This window comes from Pogoniulus pusillus, chromosome 9, assembly GCF_015220805.1.
Source record: "Pogoniulus pusillus isolate bPogPus1 chromosome 9, bPogPus1.pri, whole genome shotgun sequence".
In the NCBI taxonomy this organism is placed as follows: Eukaryota; Metazoa; Chordata; class Aves; order Piciformes; family Lybiidae; genus Pogoniulus; species Pogoniulus pusillus.
The window spans coordinates 33,022,257-33,041,703 of record NC_087272.1 but is presented as its reverse complement, the minus strand read 5'-3'; the positions used below and the strand labels follow the sequence as shown (position 1 = coordinate 33,041,703).

Here is a 19,447-nt window from a genome sequence, read left to right as displayed (position 1 = left end):
GTTGCTTGTGACTTCTTTAAGCCTGCATCCATTGTGTGCAGCTGAGCCTTGTCAGAGTCTCAGTCTATAATGCAGTCTCTTTGCAGCTTAAGAGGGGAAATGGCTCTAAGAGGGAAGACTTAGACTGAGTGTTATAAAGAAATGATTTACCATGGGTTGGCTATTCAGCAATATAGGCTGCATACTTCACAAAAGACAGGCTGATTGGAAATGCTGTGTCCAGCAGGAGTAGGGAGGTGACTGCCTTGTACTCAGCTCTTGTGAGGCCACACCTTGAGTATTGTGTTCAGTTTGGGGCATGTCAGTGCAAGAGGGATGTTGAGGTGCTGGAGCCAGTGCAGAGGAGGGCAGTGAAGAGAAGAGGTTGGTGCTGGTCTCTTCTCACAGATAACTGGTGATAGAACAAGAAGAAATGGCCTCAAACTGCAACTGGGTAGGTTTAGACTGGGCATTAGGAAAAAAAAAAAACATGGGAGGAGTGATCAGGCATTGGAATGGGCTGCCCAGGGAGGTGGTTGAGTCACTAACCCTGAAGGTGTTTAAAACTCGTTTGGATGTGGTGCCTGGGGATATGCTGTAGGAGTGAACCATGTAGAGTAAGGATATTGGTTGGAGTTGATGATCTTAAGGGTCTTTTCCAACCTGAGTGTGTCTGTAATTATCATGTAGGAAGAATAGGGAGGTGGTAAAGCCACCATACCTGGAGTGGTCGAAAGAATGTGTGGACATGGTTTAATGGCCGTGGTGGTGTTGGGTTGACAGTTGGACTTGATGGTATTAGAGGTCTTTTCCCACTAAAATGATTCTGTGACTGTAAGTTTGTTTTGGATATGAGAAGCACTATGTGCAAGGGAGACTTCAGAGAGAGCTTAGAAAAGGCCACAGTGAGCTGGATTTGCTGTGATAAAGGATATTTCTGTATGAGAGATTTCTATTTATTTGTCAACTGTTTTGAGGTTCTGTCTTTGTGAGAAATAAATGGGGGGATGTAGGACAATTATTTTCCTATGCATAGTTGTAGGATGGCAGAGACCCAACTTACAGTTTTTGTGTTTCCAGCTCTGGAGCTCCCAACACAGGTAGGATATGGAACATGTAGGTTCCAGAACAGGACCACAAAAATGCTCAGAGAGCTGGAACACCTCTGCAGTGAAGACAAACTGAGAGAGTTGGGCTTGTGCAGCCTGGAGAAGAGAAGGCTCCAGGGAGATCTTGAACTAGTCTTCCAGTATTTGAAGGAAGCTACAGGAGAGCTGGAGAGGGACTTTTGACAAAGGCACGGAGTGACAGAATGAGGGGTAATGGCCTCTAACTGGAAGAGACTTGACTAAGATAAACATGACTAAGGAATTCTTTCCCGTGAGAGTAATGAGGCACTGGAACAGGCTGACCCAGAGAAGCTGTGGAGGCTCCAAGCATGGAAGTACTCAAGGCCAGGTTAGATGGGGCCTTGAGCTACATGGTCTAGTATGAGGTCCCTGCCCATGATAGGGAGGTTGAAACTATATGATCTTGAAAGGTCCCTTCCAATCCAAACCATTCTATGATTCTTTATGGAGGTAGCCAGAAGGTCATATTGCTATATGCTGTACCTCAGAGAAGTTTTGTTTTCTTGAGAGGGGACAATTGCAAACTTTACATGAGTTCCATATTTCATGTGAGAAAGAAGAAAATCTGTGTTTTAATCCAAGTTGGTGTCGGACTACAATAAAAACTTTTTACCTTTGAATTAAGTATCCAGACTTGCAGAATAGAATTGGGTTTGGTGGAAAAAACCTTTTAAGATCATCAAGTCCAACCATTCTCTAAATCTCTTATCATATCTGGCCCTAAACCATGTTCCTGAGCACCACTTCTTTTTATTGTTTGACGTGGGGTATTTTTTAAATAGGCATTATCTTTATTCTCAAAACGTTTTCATAAGGTATGGAACCAAAAGTGACAAATGACAGGAAGCTCTTTACAGTTATTTCCTCTCAGCCTGTGCCCCCCTGTGATTCCTCATGCTTGATTTGTTCCATTGTCTTCTTGCAGTGGCCAATGGTCTGCAAATGGCATTAAAAGTGAGATTTGCTGTGTGTCAGCAGTGTGGTGTGAAGGAGGCTCAAAGCAAGCTGTTGTGGCTGGCTGAGGGGTGATTATCAGTGTAGTACCTTGTCTGCATACCTCGGTTATCTGTTTCTGTGTTCCTGGCTGCATCACACCAGGTCAGTTTTGAGGTTGGTATTTGAATTTTAGGAGTTTATGTGCAGCTGGAGTTGATATTCAGAATTTTATTTTAAACCCTCAGGGCACAGTTTTCAAAGAGAATTGAGACACTGCTGAGGGTGAAGCTTCTAGAGGTTGAACACATTCTGATTCTCGCTTTCTGGGGTTAATTGTTTGGTCTTTTTTCCCTTCTACATAACAAAATAACCTGAGAGTGATAGCATACTGGCCCACATAGAAATAGTGTGGGAAGGGATTGTGTCCCTGGACGCAGTGCTGGTAGGGCCACACCTTGAGTACTGCCTTCAGTTTTGGGGCCCTTACTACAGGAAGGACATTGAGGTGCTGGAATGTGTTTGGAGAAAGACGGTGAAGCTGGTGAAGGGTCTGAGGGAACAGGTCTGGTAAGGAGCAGCTGAAGGGATTTGGGTTGTTGAGTCTAGAGAAAAGGCTAAGGGCAGAGAGACCTTCTGGGTCTCTACAGCTCTGTGAAAGGAGGTTGTAATAAGATGGGTGTTGGTCTCCTCTCCTGAGTAACCAGTGATAGAACAAGAGGAAATGGACCCAAGTTGCACCAGGTGAGATTTGGGTTGGATATTAGAGAAACTTCTTGACTGAAAGGGTTCTTTAAGACAGGAACAGGCTCCCCAGGGAGGTGGTTGAATCTCCATCCCTGGGGATCTTTCAGAGCCACAGAGATGTGGTGCAAAGGGACACGATTTAGCACTAGCCTCTGTAAGAGTTAGTTAGTGCTTGCACTTGATCTTAAAGGTCTTTTCTAGTCAAAACAATTCTATGCTACTTCTTCTCTTATGTTTCCTCTCTGCCCTTTTTTACTTGACTTTGTTGGCTCTCAGTAACAATTCCAGGTGAATGCAAATTCAGCAACTAACAAACTTTGCTACCAAAAAATATAAGGCTAGAAGATGGTAATTTTGTGTAGTACAGAGGTTTTATTAGCTCATAGCTGGCAGCAAAAGAGCCTCCTTGCTGTTGCAAAACAACAAATGAGCTCAGGTGATACCTGCAGGCACTGGTGGCAGAGGGGCAGGTATGGAGAGGAGGCAGCAAGGGGATTATGGAGATGTGGGAAGAGGGAAAACAGAAAAATAATGGCGATAGAAAAGGCAGCAGCAGTTTGAGACAAACTTTTCTCCTAGCTGTCACAGTGTCACTTTGGGCCTCTCTCTCCAAGGAAAACCCTGAGTTTCTGGAGCTGGTCCAGAAATGGATGACAAAGCTGGTGAAGGGTCTGGAGAGCAGGTATGGTGGAGAGTGGCAGAGAAAAGGTGGTTAAAGGGAGACCTCACACCTGCAACTCCCTGAAAGGTTGGACCCAGGTGGGTGTTGGTCTCTTCTGACTAGTAACAAGTGGTAGGATGAGAGGAAATGGCCTCAAGGCACCATGGGAGGTTTAGGTTGGATATGAGGAAAAATTTCTGTCCTGCAAGAGTGGTCAGGCATAGGAACAGGCTGCCCAGGGAGGTGGTGGAGTCGCCATCCCTGGAGGTGTTAAAAATGTGTAGAAGTGGCATTTGGCGACATGGTTTAGTGGCCATGGTGGTACTGGATTGAGAGTTGGAGATGATGATCTTAGAGGTCTTTCCCAGCCTTAATGATTCTAAGCTGATTCTCAGCTACCATGCTGTGGTCAGATATTGATCCACAGGATGATTTGAAAATACTATTTAACTACCAGCCTTCAGCATTTTGCTTTACAGTCAAAATAATCCTCCTTGAAAAGCGGCAATCTTAGGAAAGTGTTAACCCAAACCACGGGTAGAGTTCTGGAGGATTCTGCACACCTGTGTGTACACACCTGTGTGTACACACAAACACACACCTGTGTATGCCTAGAGAGACAAGAACCTGAGCTGTTTTGTGTGGGCGGAGAGCAGGTTTTGCATGGAGCAGCTTTGGTGTCAGCAGAGGGAGCTATTGAAGCTTTTATTGGAGCAATCACAAACTTTGGGAGTGTGTCAGTGTGGCAAAAAAGACAGTAAAAAACCCAAAGCCTAAAAGCCCTAATTTCATCTGAGGTGCCTCACTGTTCCTCAGCAGTAGCATCTTGCTGCCTGGAGGGTGAGTGGTCAAGTGCCCTCTGCCCCAGGAAAGGAAGGGGCGAAGGAAACAGGGAGGGGACTACCTGCTGCACTTAGTGAGAGGAACAACGTAAACTTCTCCCTCAGCCAAGCTTTTAATCAAAGCAAGGAGGAGGAAGAGAGGATCTGTGTGGCGTGCGGCAGAACAATAGGGGTGCTGCGTCGGCTGGCAATTAGCACTGGTGCAGCGCTCTGGAAAAGCCATTCCCACCCAGGGTGGAGCGTGTGTGGTGTTTTGTAGGGCTTTTGATAAGTCCTCTTGGGTTTGATGAATGCTGGCTCTTTGCTAAAGGTTTTCTTGTGGGTTTGTTTTTCGTTTGGGCTTCCCCCCTCCACCCCCCCCCAAATGCTAAGTAGATGAGTTTCCTATGCAAGTCTGCAGAAGCAGGAGGTTAATGATTAAAAATCAACAGTAACCAAAACCAGGCTGTGAGGGCAGCATTGTTCTGGCAGAGAGTGCTGTCTCCTTCCTAGATTGAGCCCTGTGTTGCTTTTCTCTACTGAGAACTGAAATTTGTGGAGTTAAAAATCTGTCATCTTTGCTCAGTGCTGGAGGTGGGTTCTGAAGAAGCTTGCACCACTGACACAGATGTTGGAGTCAGTCCAGTGGAGGGTCACAAAGATGATCCAATAGCTGGAACAGCTTTGCTATGAGGATAGGCTGAAGGAATTGAGGTTGTTCAGCCTGGATAAGAGAAGATTCAGGTGGGACCCTAGAGCTGCAGTCCAATAGCAGAAGGGAAGGCTGGAGAGCATCTAGCTACAGGACAAGGGGAATGGTTTGAAGCTTGGTAAATAAAAGGGAGCTCAATGAGCAAACAAACGAAACTGCTGTCTTCAGGTGACATAGTTTTATTATGGGGTTGGTTCAGTGTTGGGTTTGGTGAGTGCTTAAGTAATCTGCAACCTGATATCATACAGGGGTGCTGTATTTCCTGAAAGGCTCTGGGTTTTTTGTGTTTTCCTACAGAATAAAATGTTTCTCAGATGGTAGTGCACAGCAGTTGAATTATTAAGTACAGCAGAAATCTCTTCAGTCTTGTTTATGATGATTTCAGCCAAGATTCAGAGCAGGGAATGGTGTAGCCTCCATAGTTCTATTCATAGAATGATGGCATGGGTTTGGTTGGAAGAGACCTTAAAGATTATATAGGTCCAACTCCCTTGCCATGGCAGAGGCTGCTCAAGGCCACATCCAACCTGGCTTGGAACACTTCCATACCTGTAGCCCCCACAGCTTCTCTCAGCAACCTGTTCCAGTGCCTCACCACTCTCATGGGGAAGAATTTCTTCCTAATGTCTGATCAGAGTCGAGTATTTTCCAGCTTGATGCCATTACTCCTCATCCTGACACTTCATGCCTTTGTCTAAAGTCCCATTCTAGCTCTCCTGTAGACTCTTTCAAATACTGCAAGGATGCTGGAAGGTTTCCTTGGAGCATTCTATTTTCCTGGCTGATACTTGCAAAATGACTGTTTGGGATCTGTACTTCAACAACTGCACTGAAAGCAAAATTAAGACAGCTGTTGTCTTTCCTGCTTCATTGAGACAGTCCTCTGAACTCAGCTGAGCAAGGGAGTGTTGTATTTCTCTGACTACAAAGGAAGAGGTAGGAACTGTGTGATTATGCCTATTTAATAGAGTTCTGTTGTGAGATTGAACATGTTAATATCATGTTAAACACCCACAAAGTTTGAAACTCATGACTGCTTATGTGAAGTCATAAAATCGTAGAATCAACCAGGTGGGAAGAGACCCCCAAGATCAGCCAGTCCAACCTATCAGCCAGCCCTAGCCAATCAACTAGACCATGGCACTAAGTGCCTCATCCAGGCTTTTCTGGGTAGAATTTATATATATATATGTATATGAAAAATCATATATAATAGTTATTGATATATAAATATTTGTAGATTCTATATGTTTATATATTGTATATAAAAAGATAATTAATATTTAAAGATAATGTAATGATAAATATATATAATAGATATTAGTATATAAATATTTGTAGATTCTATGTTTATACATTAAAATATTATTTATGTATAAAGATGATGTAATTAGAAATATTATATGTAATAGATATTGTTATATAAACATCTGTATATTCTATGTTTATATATTATATATAAAATGTGATTTATATATAAAGATTATGTAATTAGAAATATTACATGTAATAGATATTGATATATAAACATCTGTATATTCTATGTTTATTATATATAAAATGTAACTTATATATAAAGATGATGTAATTATAAATATTATATATAATAGATATAAAAATATTTATATATTCTATGTTTATATATTGTTTCAAATGTGATTTCTATATAAAGATGATGTAATTATAAATATTATATATAATAGATATAAAAATATTTATATATTCTTTGTTTATATATTGTATTTCAAATGTGATTTCTATATAAAGATGATGTAATTATAAATATTATATATAATAGATATAAAAACATTTATTTATTCTATGTTTATATATTGTTTCAAATGTGATTTCTATATAAAGATGATGTAATTATAAATATTATATATAATAGATATAAAAATATTTATATATTCTATGTTTATATATTATATTTCAAATGTGATTTCTATATAAAGATGATGTAATTATAAATATTATATATAATAAATATCGATATATAAATGTCTGTATATTCTATGTTTATATATCATATATAAAAATATAATTTATCTATAAAGATAATGTAATTATAAATATTATATTTAATAGATATTAGTGTACAAGTATTTGTATATTCTATGTTTATAAATTATATGTAAATTATTATTTAGGTATAAATTATTATTTATGTATAAATTATTATTTATGTATAAAGAGGATGCAATTATAAATATGATATGTAATAGATATTGATATATAAATATTTGTATATTCCAGATTTTCTCTATTATACATAGAAACATAATTTTAATATCTAAAGCTAATACAATTATACATGTTCTATATAATAAATATGAATATATACATATTTATATATTATCTATTTTTATATACTATATGTTTATTAAAAATACAATTATATATATATAAAATCCTCAAACTAGCAGGACACTTCTATATAGTCGATAACTCTAAATGCTGGTGATACCTCGTAGGTTTATTTTAAGGATGCTTTCCCTATCCTGCAGGTTTTTGAGGTGTTCTCCTGCCTGGCTCTGTGTTTTTTGGTTGAGAGAATTATTGATCAGTTATTTCTGATGCAGTAAATCCTGGCTTTGTATTGGTCTTTGTCTGCCTTCTGTTTAAGACAATGCACCTTGGGCTGCAGGAGATGTGCTGTTTGTGGCCCAGCTGATCTCTTGCAGAGGATTCAGGTTTGGTGCTGCCTGACTGCCCATAGAGGTGATGCGGGGCAGTGGGTGGAAGTTAAGGCACAGGAGTTCCATGTGAACCTGAGGGAGAATTTTTTCACTGTGAGGGCTGGACCAGATGATCTTTTGAGGTCCCTTCCAGCCCCTGATATTCTATGATTCTATGCTTGGTTTGGAGTGCCCAGGGCACCAGCTGGCTTGGCCCAAGTGCTCTCCTCTAGTGTATTTCAAGTCTTGAGGAGCAAGGTGCAAACTTGCTGTGATTTGCGCTTGCAGTTTGGTTTGGAGTTCAGGGTGGAAAGACTGAATGAAGTTTTAGAATCAAGACTCTGAGAAGTCAGATGAGTTTCCTGGCATGTGTGTCCTGTGTGTTTCTTTAGCCTTCTTTTAGTTATTTCAGGTAGTTGTAGAAGGTAGGCTGAAGATGAGCCAGCAGTGTGCCCAGGTGGCCAAGAGAGCCAGTGGCATCCTGGCCTGCATCAGGAACAGTGTGGCCAGCAGGACAAGGGAGGTTATTCTGCCCCTGTACTCAGCACTGGTCAGGCCACACCTTGAGTACTGTGTCCAGTTCTGGGCTCCTCAATTCAAGAGAGATGTTGAGGTGCTGGAGCATGTCCAGAGAAGGGCAACAAAGCTGGTGAGGGGCCTGGAACACAAACCCTATGAGGAGAGGCTGAGGGAGCTGAGGGTGTGCAGCCTGGAGAGGAGGAGGCTCAGGGATGACCTCATTGCTGTCTGCAACTACCTGAAGGGAGGCTGTAGCCAGGTGGGGGTTGGTCTCTTCTGCCAGGCAAGCAGCAATAGAACAAGGGGACACAGTCTCAAGCTGTGCCAGGGGAGGTCTAGGCTGGATGTTAGGAAGAAGTTCTTCCCAGAGAGAGTGATTGGCATTGGAATGGGCTGCCCAGGTAGGTGGTGGAGTGGCCGTGCCTGGAGGTGTTGAAGCCAAGCCTGGCTGGGGCACTTAGTGCCATGGTCTGGTTGGTTGGGCAGGGCTGGGTGCTAGGTTGGGCTGGCTGAGCTTGGAGCTCTCTTCCAACCTGGCTGAATCTGTGATTCTATGATTTCTGGTGGCTGGTGCCATGACTGAGCAGGGGGTGCTGGCTCCCTGGCACTAGGCTGTGTGGGGCAGCAGAGGCTCCCCTGGGGACGGCAGGGCCCAGTGCTGGCCCTCGCGGCTGAAGCCTGCCCCACAGGCCCAGCCCGGGAGCTGGCAGGCTCTGTTGCGTGGGACAAGCCCAGCCGCAGGCATCAGGCGTCTTCAGCGGGCCCAGGCCGGGGCTGTGCTGGGCTGTCAGCCTGCAGGTAGGCCACTGGATGGGGTCCCTGACCGAGCTGGGCAGGGCTGTGAGGAGCTGAGGCAAGGTCTAAAGGCCCTTCGGGCCTGAGTGGAAACCTCCTCGCTCTCGGCAGCGCCCGGAAAGGAGGCCGGAGCCAGGTGGGTGTTGGTCTCTTGTCCTTAGTAGCAAATAGTAAGTCGAAATGGGCTGAAATTCTGTGAGGGGAGGTTTAGACTGGGTGTTAGGAAGAATTTCTTTGCTGCAAAAGTGGTCAGGCATTGGAACAGGCTGCCCAGGGAGATGGTGGAGTCACCATCCCGGGAGGTGGTCAAGAAACGTGTGGAGGTGGCACTTTGGTACATGGTTTAGTGTGTGTTGTGGTGTTGGGTTGGTGGCTGGACTCGATGATCTTGGAGGTCTTTTTCAACCAAAATGATTCTATGGGGTCCTGGGACCTGGTCTGGAGGAGTCCTGGGAGTGTGGTGGGAACAGCCAGGCCTGGTGGTGCCCTCCAAGTCCTCACAATCTAGAAGCAGACCTATCCTATGGCCTATCGTAACCACAAACAGTAATGTGCAATGTGCAAGTAGTCTTTTACTGTCACTCAGTATGCTACAAATACTGAACACCATTCTACAAACTGATGCTCAAATACGGGCATAGAACTTGTATGCCCTTTAATAGACCCTTCTGAGTCTTTTTTAAAGTAAGTTAAGTTGTAAATTAGTTAGCAATTTCAAGTGTTCTTGAGAATTCCAATGGAAATGTATAGAATAACATTTAGGCAATAACTTCTGCATCCTTCTGAATAGTGACATTAAAGACGAGAAAAAGAAAAGCTGCTGAGCTGGGAGGGAGAGTTGGACTTTTTTTATAAGTGCACTACAGCATTAAAGTTGCCTACTATGTAAAATATTACCCCTTCTGCTTTATTTCCATTGCTCCTAAGTCTTTGACAACAAACTGAAACACAGAATATATTCATTTAAATAGGCCTCCTGTTTGTGTGGACGTGTGAATGTACAGTATGTGTGTATAATATATAAAGTATTATATGTAAACAATTCATTTACAACATTAAGCTGTACCAGTACCTCTTTTTGGGCTAATTTTGGTGCTAAAAATTGAAATGGCCAAGGAGGAAAACACTTAAGTTAATATTTAAAATAACTGAAGTGATAACCAGGAATTGCAGGTTTACAGTTCACTGCTGTGTTAAGAGAAGAAAAAGTGTGTGAAGGGTTTGGGTTTATGGTTGTGAACATTTTTAGTCCTGTTTTCTAAGTAGATCTCATGAGGTTATTAAAATTTCACTTTTACTGAGTAAGTCTTGCATTATATTTTGCCCACCTATTTATTATTTCAGTCTGAATCAGATTTTGCAAATGTAGTGGATCTGTGCATTAAAAGTTGGGTAAATGCAAAAAAAAAGGGTAGGCAAATCAACAGTGCTATACTATCTACAAATGTGCAAAGCCTTTTTTTATGGTACAGATACAATAGGGTGCCTGTCATTTATAGCTGAATAGAGTTCTTTTGAAGCTGAGACTTTAGGGTTTTTTAATTACTCCTCAGGGTATCCATATTTTGAGGTAATGAAATCTTGATTTGGTTCTTGCAGTATTTGGAGGACAAGAGGGAATCTGTATTTAAACAGAAAGAATTTAAATATCTACACATTACCTGAATTTAAATACCTACACATTACCTAATATTCTGATCCTATTCATCTTAATGGTTAGGATAGGAATCAGCATATACTGCTGGCAAAAGCATAGCTGGTGCATTTTGTGTGCCTAATGAGGGTTATATCTTTGAGTACTTCTTTTATGTAACTACTATACAATAAGAAAATGCATAAAGCACAGAAGCCACCAGGTGAATTTTTTTTTATAGTATTACAAAAAATTTATTGAGTCTATAACATAAACTGAGAAACCACAGAATTTCATTACAAAATGTGGAGCACTTTCAACCATCAGAATCTAGATTTTATGAACTACCTGCCTTTATTTTCCTCCCACAAGAAAGGTTGACATACTAGTCTGAAGATCAGAAGCAGAGTAAACATTCAAAGAATGCAGCTGATGTTTTTCAGGTCTTAGGCTTAATTCAACTTGGAATCTTGATCCCTTTCCTGATGGAAGTTTAAGGACAGCAGGAGAGACGGGGAGGTGTCCATACTGGCTGTCACTCTCTTGCTGGGGTTGAGACAAAACTTGTATGTAGACTGTGGTGTGAAGGCAAGTGGTGTGTGCCTGGAATTTTTTTGCAGATTTGAGAGGTTTCAGGTTGTAGTTTTACAGCTGTTTTAATCTATCCTGATAGGATCGAGTTTTGATCACTTGCCATCTCCTTGGATACTGTGTGTGCAGTTTTTCAGTGAGCTTCTTGAGCTTATTAAAACAACAGAAAGTTACTCTCTTGATTTTGGTTAGGCTTCTGCTATTCAGGGAAAGGGAAGGGAAGGAATGAGGTTATCATCCTGACACCAGCTGCACATACACAGCTTTAGGCTTAATCTGGAATGGAACTGTAACTGTACTGAAGTTCAAGCCAAGCTGCCTTCCCCTATTTCATACTTCATTAGATCATAGAACATTTGGTCAGATATTATGTTTTATGTGCTAACATGAAAATCTGTGGTTTCTAATTCCATGGTTTCTATAGTTCTGCCTTAAATAAAGGAGGATTTTCTGAACCTCTAACTTGCAGTGTTTGCAGAGCCTCTTGAGGTTCAAAGCCAAGGGAACTATTTGCATTAGTCCAAGTGAGGTGGGCATACAGCAGAATGTCCTGCGTGGAAGAAATTATGCCTTCCTGGATGGCCCCACAGAGAAAATGACTGTTAATATAATCATTAGCCAGTGGAGCAGTTCTGTACCTTGGGCAATAGAAATTAAAAGGCTGTACAAAACAACTGAAGGAACAGAGATTTAGTCCCAGCTCCTTAAATATATGCTGTTCATAACAGCTGTCCACATGTGCTTTACATGTGTTCTTATAGATCCAGAAATAAATGCTGGATCTTACACAGTGTATTAGAAAGAAACTTCATCTAGTACTCATCATCATCTTCCAGGTCTTCCCCTGCAGTTGCAGCTTCCAGTGCAGCCAGAGCTGCTGCAACTTCTGCATCCTCCTCCTCCTCCTCCTCAGTTTCTCCATTGAAGTCTTTGTGGTTGGAGTGTGTGGGTATCTGTGCTGCTTTGCTAACAGCCATAGCAGTGGTACCAGCAGTAATGCCCTCACTTAGACTCGTGGGGTCAGTTTTTAAAGAGTCAATACTGTTCTCCTTCACAAGTGAAGGTGAGGTTACACAAAGGTCCTGGTCCTGTATTGCTGAAGGCCCAGTAGTTTGGTGTGAATGTCCACAACTGACTGAAAAGCTGTCTTTTTCAACATAGCTCCTGGCTTGACTCTTGTTTTGGGGGTAGTCAACATCTGGCAGTTGAATGACATTGTTTTGTGTCTCCAGTATTGCACTTCCTGTGAGGAAGACATTATCCTCTGTAGATCCCAGATTCTTCTCTTGAATACTGTTTGGCTCATTGGAGGCTGCCTTCACCTGCCTGCTTGTCTCTGCATCAAGTTTATGGCCAGACCTGTTTGATTTGGTGTAAAAGTCTCTATTTCTGGCTGAGAAGGCCTCTGACTGGGTGGAGGCTCCCTGTTCACTGGCTTCCTTTCCTGGGTTTGCGTTGGGATTGAGCACAGAGTGCACTCTGGCACAGGAGTTGCCACCGTTGACTGCAACATTAGGCTTCACAACACATTTTAGAAGGCTACCCTCTGGAGAATCATTGCCTCCATGCTTCCAGAGAGTTTCATTTGTGCTGTTTACCTGATTTTGATTTTCTGTTCTGTTTAGCTCATCCTTCTGAAGTTCACTTTTATGTTCTTGAATTTCACTGTTCTCTTGGAATTTGGGGTTATCGCTGCCTTGCTCATTGTGTTTATAGCTGTTTACTTCATGAATGCATCCAGGTGATTGTGCTTCTTGTGGATCAAAAATGTAGCTGGAGTAAGGAAAGTTTGCAGAAGAGATGTTAATTATGCTGATAATCAATATAATTAGGAAAAAAATATTAATTTTCAGCTGGAGAGCTTGAGGAACTGGTGTCACTAGTTCATTCTCAGAACCCCAGGTGATGCTCAAACTAAGTGGAACTGCTGAGCTGATCTATAGGCTGCTGTCTCCCAGGGCTAGTCAGAACTAACCTCTGTAGTGAGATTCACTTGGGGCATATGTGGGAAGTTGGAGAACTTTGTGGTGGCTTTTGTATGTTTCCAGCTTTATTCATTGTTTTCTCTGGAGAGTTGATTAGCCAATGAGTAGTTATCACATTGATTGTTAATTAATATGCCCTCATATAATTGTTAAACAATTTCCCTTCCCCTCCTATTGTTCCTTTAATTTAGTCTCTTTTAGCCTCCTTTTTTTTAAAAACATGCTCTCCTTTTTTTCTTATTCAATTTTTACTGTTGCCCTATTTCATTTTTGTCTATTTATTTCTTAATGTCCCCTGTTTCTCTCATAACACCAGTGTTCCTTCCTACTTCTTCACCTGTTCTAGACATGTGGCCAAGGGGCTGAAGTGGGGATGGAGTGTCTTTTTGAAACTTAGCTTGTCTTCCTCTCTACAGAGACTATGAGTGTGGGAATTGTTCCCACAACTAAGTCAGTTTACAAGCTCTGGTGGAAGCAAGGATCTATAGTTCATTTTCACAGTATCACCAAGGTTGGAAGAGACCTCATAGATCATCAAATCCAACCCTTTACCACAGAGCTCAAGGCTAGACTATGGCACCAAGTGCCACGTCCAATCTTGCCTTGAACAGCCCCAGGGATGGCGACTCCACCACCTCCCCGGGCAGCCCATTCCAGTGTCCAATGACTCTCTCAGTGAAGAACTTTCTCCTCACCTCGACCCTAAATTTCCCCTGACGTGGCTTGAGGCTGTGTCCTCTCGTTCTGGCGCTGGCCACCTGAGAGAAGAGAGCAACCTCCTCCTGGCCACAACCACCCTTCAGGTAGTTGTAGACAGCAATAAGATCACCCCTGAGCCTCCTCTTCTCCCGGCTAAACAATCCCAGCTCCCTCAACCTCTCCTCGTAGGGCTTGTGCTCAAGGCCTCTCACCAGCTTCATTGCCCTTCTCTGGACACGCTCAAGCATCTCAATGTCCCTCCTAAACTGGGGGGGGGCAGTTAATTGCTTAGGAGAGAGGGAGGATCTGACAAAGTCTGTGCTTCAGGGTAATCTCCAACCTTGGAAATGAGCTTAGTCTAAGCAACAAGTGTAGGGGAGGACAGACACATGGTTTAATGCATTTCTTTGAGCCTGAGCAGCTCATGTTTTGTTGTACCTTTGTATCATTTTGCAGCACTTGCACCCCATCTGGATTTTTCTTTAATCTGAAAAGAGAGAGAGGGAAGACAAGGGAAAGGAGAAGTGAGTGAAGCATTACGAAGTTAAGGCATGGGCAACTGCACTGAAAACGATGCTAGTGTTTAGAGAGGTTTATTAGCTCAAAGATGTCTGCAGAATAATGGATGCAGTACAGTACAAGGTATTTCTAGGATGCTAACTTGCATTCACCTTGGCCTTTAGTTGAGGGGAAAATCCAGGGAAGAGTGTAACAGTGCTTTCCCAGAATATTATAGAATCACAGAATGCTTTTGGTTGGAAGAGACCTTTAAGATCATCCAGTCCAACTGTTAACCCAGCACTACCAAGTCACCACTAACCATTTCTATAAGCACATCTCCACAACTTTTAAATGGCGATAGGGGCAGCCACTCCTCCACTTTCCTGGGCAACCTCTTCCAGGTCTTGACAACCTTTATTAGTGAAGAAATTCTTGCTGATAGCTGACATAAACCTCTGCTGACAAAGTTTAAGGACATTTTGTCTCATCATATCACTTGTTGCTGGGAAGAGAAGACCAACTCCCTCCTTACTACAATTTCCTTTCAGAGAACTGCAACGAGCCAGGTTTCCTCTCAGCCTCATTTTCTCCACACTGAACAATCCCAGTTCCCTCATCTGCTCCTCACAAGACCCTTCACTAGGCTCACTATGTAATGAATATTTTTTCTAACCAATTTTATGACCTGGAGACTTCTAAGTCAGAGTTGTTTTGGGGGAGGGGGGGAGTTGTTATTTTTTTTTATTTGGCAGCTATTTACAGACTTCTCTTTAATACACCCCAGTAAACTGCATCTACAGCATCCTTGTGAGTTTCACAGCCCTGTTTCACCTGTATTTTACTGTGGTAAATTCTTCTGAGTTTGGAGCGAGCAGAATTTATTCTGCTACACTGTGTTATGTTGCAGGCTCTTTTTTTTTTTATCTTATGTCATTGCCTGCAAGTTGTTAGTGAGTTTTGTCCATTGCCATTCAGATTCTTCCTCTTTATGTTAAGATATTATCTTTTAGGATACTATTTCTTAAGATATATATCTCTACAACCTCATATAGTTCTGCCATTGCCTAAGGACAGCAGTTCACTTCCCATGAAACAGAAACTGATGATGCAAGGTGAGGGTATTTTCCAGAGTGATTTATTAACAAAACACCAAAGCAAAGTAGTATTGATTTATCCTTACCAGATAGGGTAAGGACTACACATCAGTTTTTTTATGCTAGCAAAAATTATAATCAAACTTCTCTGCTGTATGAGTTTATTTTGTCATTGTTTTCCTCTAAAATATCACATCTTCTGCTACCAGCACTTAATAACACAGCCAATGTCAAGACCATTGTTCCTGGAGCCTCTAAGGGCCTACCATCACTCTGCGTCTAGTTTTAGTCAAGGTATAGCTGCTCCTACCAATGCTTTTTGTCTTTGCACATGAAATGTTCTGGAACAGAAGCTTCTATCGGGAGCAGCCAGCTTGCTGCTCGTTGGTGCTTGTTGTGGGATGGCTTGTAAGGCAGCTGCTTTGCTTCCTCTCCCTTGATGCTGCTTCTCTCTCCCTTTTACTGCACTCTTCCTCCCATGTGTCTGCTGATCTCCTGCTGTGTTGTCATCCCCCACCCTCTAGCAATGTCAGTGCAGGAATTCCAATACAGGGGTTTTCATCTGAAGAGGATGCATTGACTGCTGAGGTGGCCATATGCAGTTGTTGTGCAGTATGAAGGCCTTTGGGCAGGTTTGACTAGGTATGGAGCTTATCTGAGCTGCCTGGCATAGCCATCTTAATACAGTTCGCTTTGATTGCCTTAAAATTGAATTAATGGTAGTCCTTTTTTAGGTTTAAAGCTAATTAATTCAGTTGAGCTAAGCTGTATGTGGACAGTTGACATCTTATTTTTAGCTTAAACTTGCTTATAAACTGAAAGAACAAAAAGTGCAGAAAGTTTCCCACCTGTTGATAGACTTAACCTTTAAGTCTCAGTGCTTAGCAGGATCCCACTTGTTAGGTCAGTCACTGCGTGATCCCTTTTCATGGCAAAGGCTACAGAACTTGGCTTGTGGTAAGCTTCTTTCTATACAGGCTTTTACCATCCCTTGTGCTTGCCATGGCCTAGGAGTATGCAAATATTATTTCAGCTCTGCTAAGTCATGATGACTTCAGTTGCTGTCAGCTGTTGTGTGAGCCCACTTAAAGGCTCAGACAGCCTTTGATTTGGCTTTAAGGATCATGGGTTTGGTGAAACCAGTCCCACTTCATGTGTAAACTGGTTCTGAGAACAGATACTACTTCGAGCTATGTGTGAACACTCCAAGTCAGACTGCTTCTCTTTAATCTTTTATCTGACAAATTTCCTCCTCGCTGCTCTTATTTATAATTTTCTTGTGACTTTTTAGAACACAGAATCTTGCTCTTAGGCTTTAACCCTTCAGAAGTGCTAATTGATGTCTGTTATTCGGTTGTAAAGATGCTTGTGATGATCATAGCAGGCAATTATAAATGGAAATGAATGTTGCTGTTTCCAAAGGAAGCACTTTCCTTTTTTAAAATTACAATTAATATTTGTATTGTCTCTCCAACTACTACACTAAGCTTTTCCACTGATTAGTTACAACTGGATCTGTCCTCTGGCATGAATAAACTACTCCATATGGAAAACAATTTATATTGTTTTACCTTATGAATTATTTCACATCCCTAAAATAGGAATATGCTTTCACAGTGTCATTGTCTAAACACAGCTTTATTTTTCCTTTCCCCCTTGCCCTTTTCTTCCATATTTATAATGATCTTTCAAGCCAGGCTGGAAAATAAATAATTCTGTGGAATAAATTGCTTTTATAGCATGGAAAGGCATGATTTAATCCTACTGATGTTGTTTTAGCTACCTTGCTCTAAAGACTGGTGTACTGTGTGATGTTCATAGTTCCATTCATGGATAAGTAGCATTAATAAGCTCCTGTATGTAGTAGTTGGAATCAACCATATGCCACAGACTGTCAAGAAAAAAAGGTCAGAGAGCATATGCAATGGATAATATGTTATCTGATACTGAGCTCAGAGGCATGGCATCCTTTTATAGTCTAATTTTTTTGCCTGTTTATAAGACATTTATTCGGTTACATGCTTTGTGCTGCTAAATTGATTAGATCATTTCAGATGTAGAGTACATGATGCTCTATGTGTCACTGCAGAACATTCTGAGGGGCTAAAGTCTAAAGTGGCAGGAAGATGCTTTGGCCCTAACATTTAGATGCTCAGAATTCAGATCAAGCTGCGTAGACATCATTCTATCTCAATCGTGATGTTCCTGAAGGCCTGTAAATTTTTGCCACTGGTTATTATAGAGTCACTTAGTCCTGAACACAAACACATCACCTAGCATTAAAGCTCTGCTGAAACATTAAGTACAGATAAAGGTATATATTTTGATTTCAAACACTTGAAGCATCTGTAAGAGGGAGATGAAGCTATTTCAGGTGAGAGGAATGAAGGGAAGCTAGAATTAAAGTTTTGGTTTACTCTGCTAAAGTCTGAACTTCGACTTCCCATCTTTGAGTAGCTATTAAACCTTTCACAGTGTGCCTCAGGTGGATCTTTTACCAGTTTCCACAAAATAATCAGATTGTTGCAGCATGCAAGTCAGCCTTGGGCTTTGTATATTCAGTGTTAGTGCTTTCCTCATTTAAAGTTAGATCATTTTCTTCAGTGGAAGAGGTGGAAAAGGCCCAGCCCTGTGTGTTTTGCCAGCCACCCCAGCAAACCTTTAGTTGACCATGCAAAAGGCAGTCTAGATATAAAGTCTTTTCAGTGTATTAAAGGACCACTTGCAGGGACATTCAGGAGACCTGAAGTGACTTTATTCTTTCAAAGGAAAATGATGCAGAAAAGCAAGCTCTTTAAAATTGATTGGGGAAAAAAAATCCTACTATGGTTATCAAGGAGGTAGCAATTAGAAGTAGTCTGAGGAGAGCAGGACCTTGGAGTCCTAGTCAGCAGTAAGTTATCCATGGGATAGCAATATGCCCTTGTGGCCAAGAAGGTGAATGGTATCCTGCGGTGCATTAAGAAGAATGTGGCCAGCAGGTCTAGGAAGGTTCTCTGCCTCTACTCTGCCCTGGTGAGACCACATCTGGAATATCGTGTCCACTTCTGGGCTCCCTGGTTCAAGGGAGACAGGGATATACCAGAGAGAGTCCAACTGAGGTATGAGGATGATGAGGGGATTGGAACATCTGTCTCATGAGGAAAGACTTTTCAGTGATGTCCTGTGGTAGAACAAGGGGCAGTGGGTGCAAACTGGAACACAAAAAGTTCAACCTTATCAGGAAAAACTTCTTCACTGTGAGGCTGCTGGAGTATTGAACCAGGTTGCTTAGAGAGGTTGTGGAGTCTTCTATTGTCTGTTCGAGTTTCAGCTGTGCTATGGTTAAACAGAAGGCAAGAAAATATAATCTTGTGTAAAGGAAAGGAGAACTAAAAGTGGTTTGGCAACCTTTATCAGTATTCTTGGAAGTTTTCATAAAGCCAGGAAAAGAGCAATCTTGTCTCCATTCATGATTGGGTTTTTGTTCTTCTGGCTTAAGAAACCTCTCAGGAACAGAGGCAGAAAGAGGGTGGTGAGGTACTTTGATGTATTGTCCACAGAAGTTGTAAATGCCTCATTCCTGGATGTGTCTGAGGCTAGACTTGATGAGCTTTTAAGTAATCTGATCTAGCAGATGTCCCTTGCCCATTGCATGGTGTTGAAACTAGGTGATCTCTAAGGTCTCTTCCTTCTCAAGCCATTCTGTAATTCTAAATCCAGAATTATCTGAGTAACCTGATGTGCTTGAAGATGACCCTGCTCCTTGTAGGGAGAGTTGGACTAGATGACTCTTAAAGGTGCCTTCCACCCTCATTCTGACTCTGTGGCTCAAAGCAGGCAGTGGCTGTTGATGTGAGGGAAGAATTTGATACATTCACTTTGCTGTTCCAGGCATGAAGTTTGGGATTGGCTTTGTGTGTAGGGACTTAGGGGTATAATTTATACTTTTTCCTAGTGAAGCCATGAAATTGATCAAGAATAACATGT

At 41.8% G+C, this 19,447-nt stretch overlaps 1 protein-coding gene across 1 annotated transcript; it reads right to left on the bottom strand.

The window, feature by feature from the left end:
* Window positions 1-10,856: 10,856 nt before the first annotated feature.
* On the bottom strand, window positions 10,857-14,420 carry C9H4orf19 (chromosome 9 C4orf19 homolog). The gene is given in 3 exon segments (XM_064149407.1): window positions 10,857-12,972; window positions 14,322-14,362; window positions 14,364-14,420. Coding segments are annotated over 3 exon segments (1,059 nt in total). The 3' UTR covers window positions 10,857-12,011.
* Window positions 14,421-19,447: the final 5,027 nt, after the last annotated feature.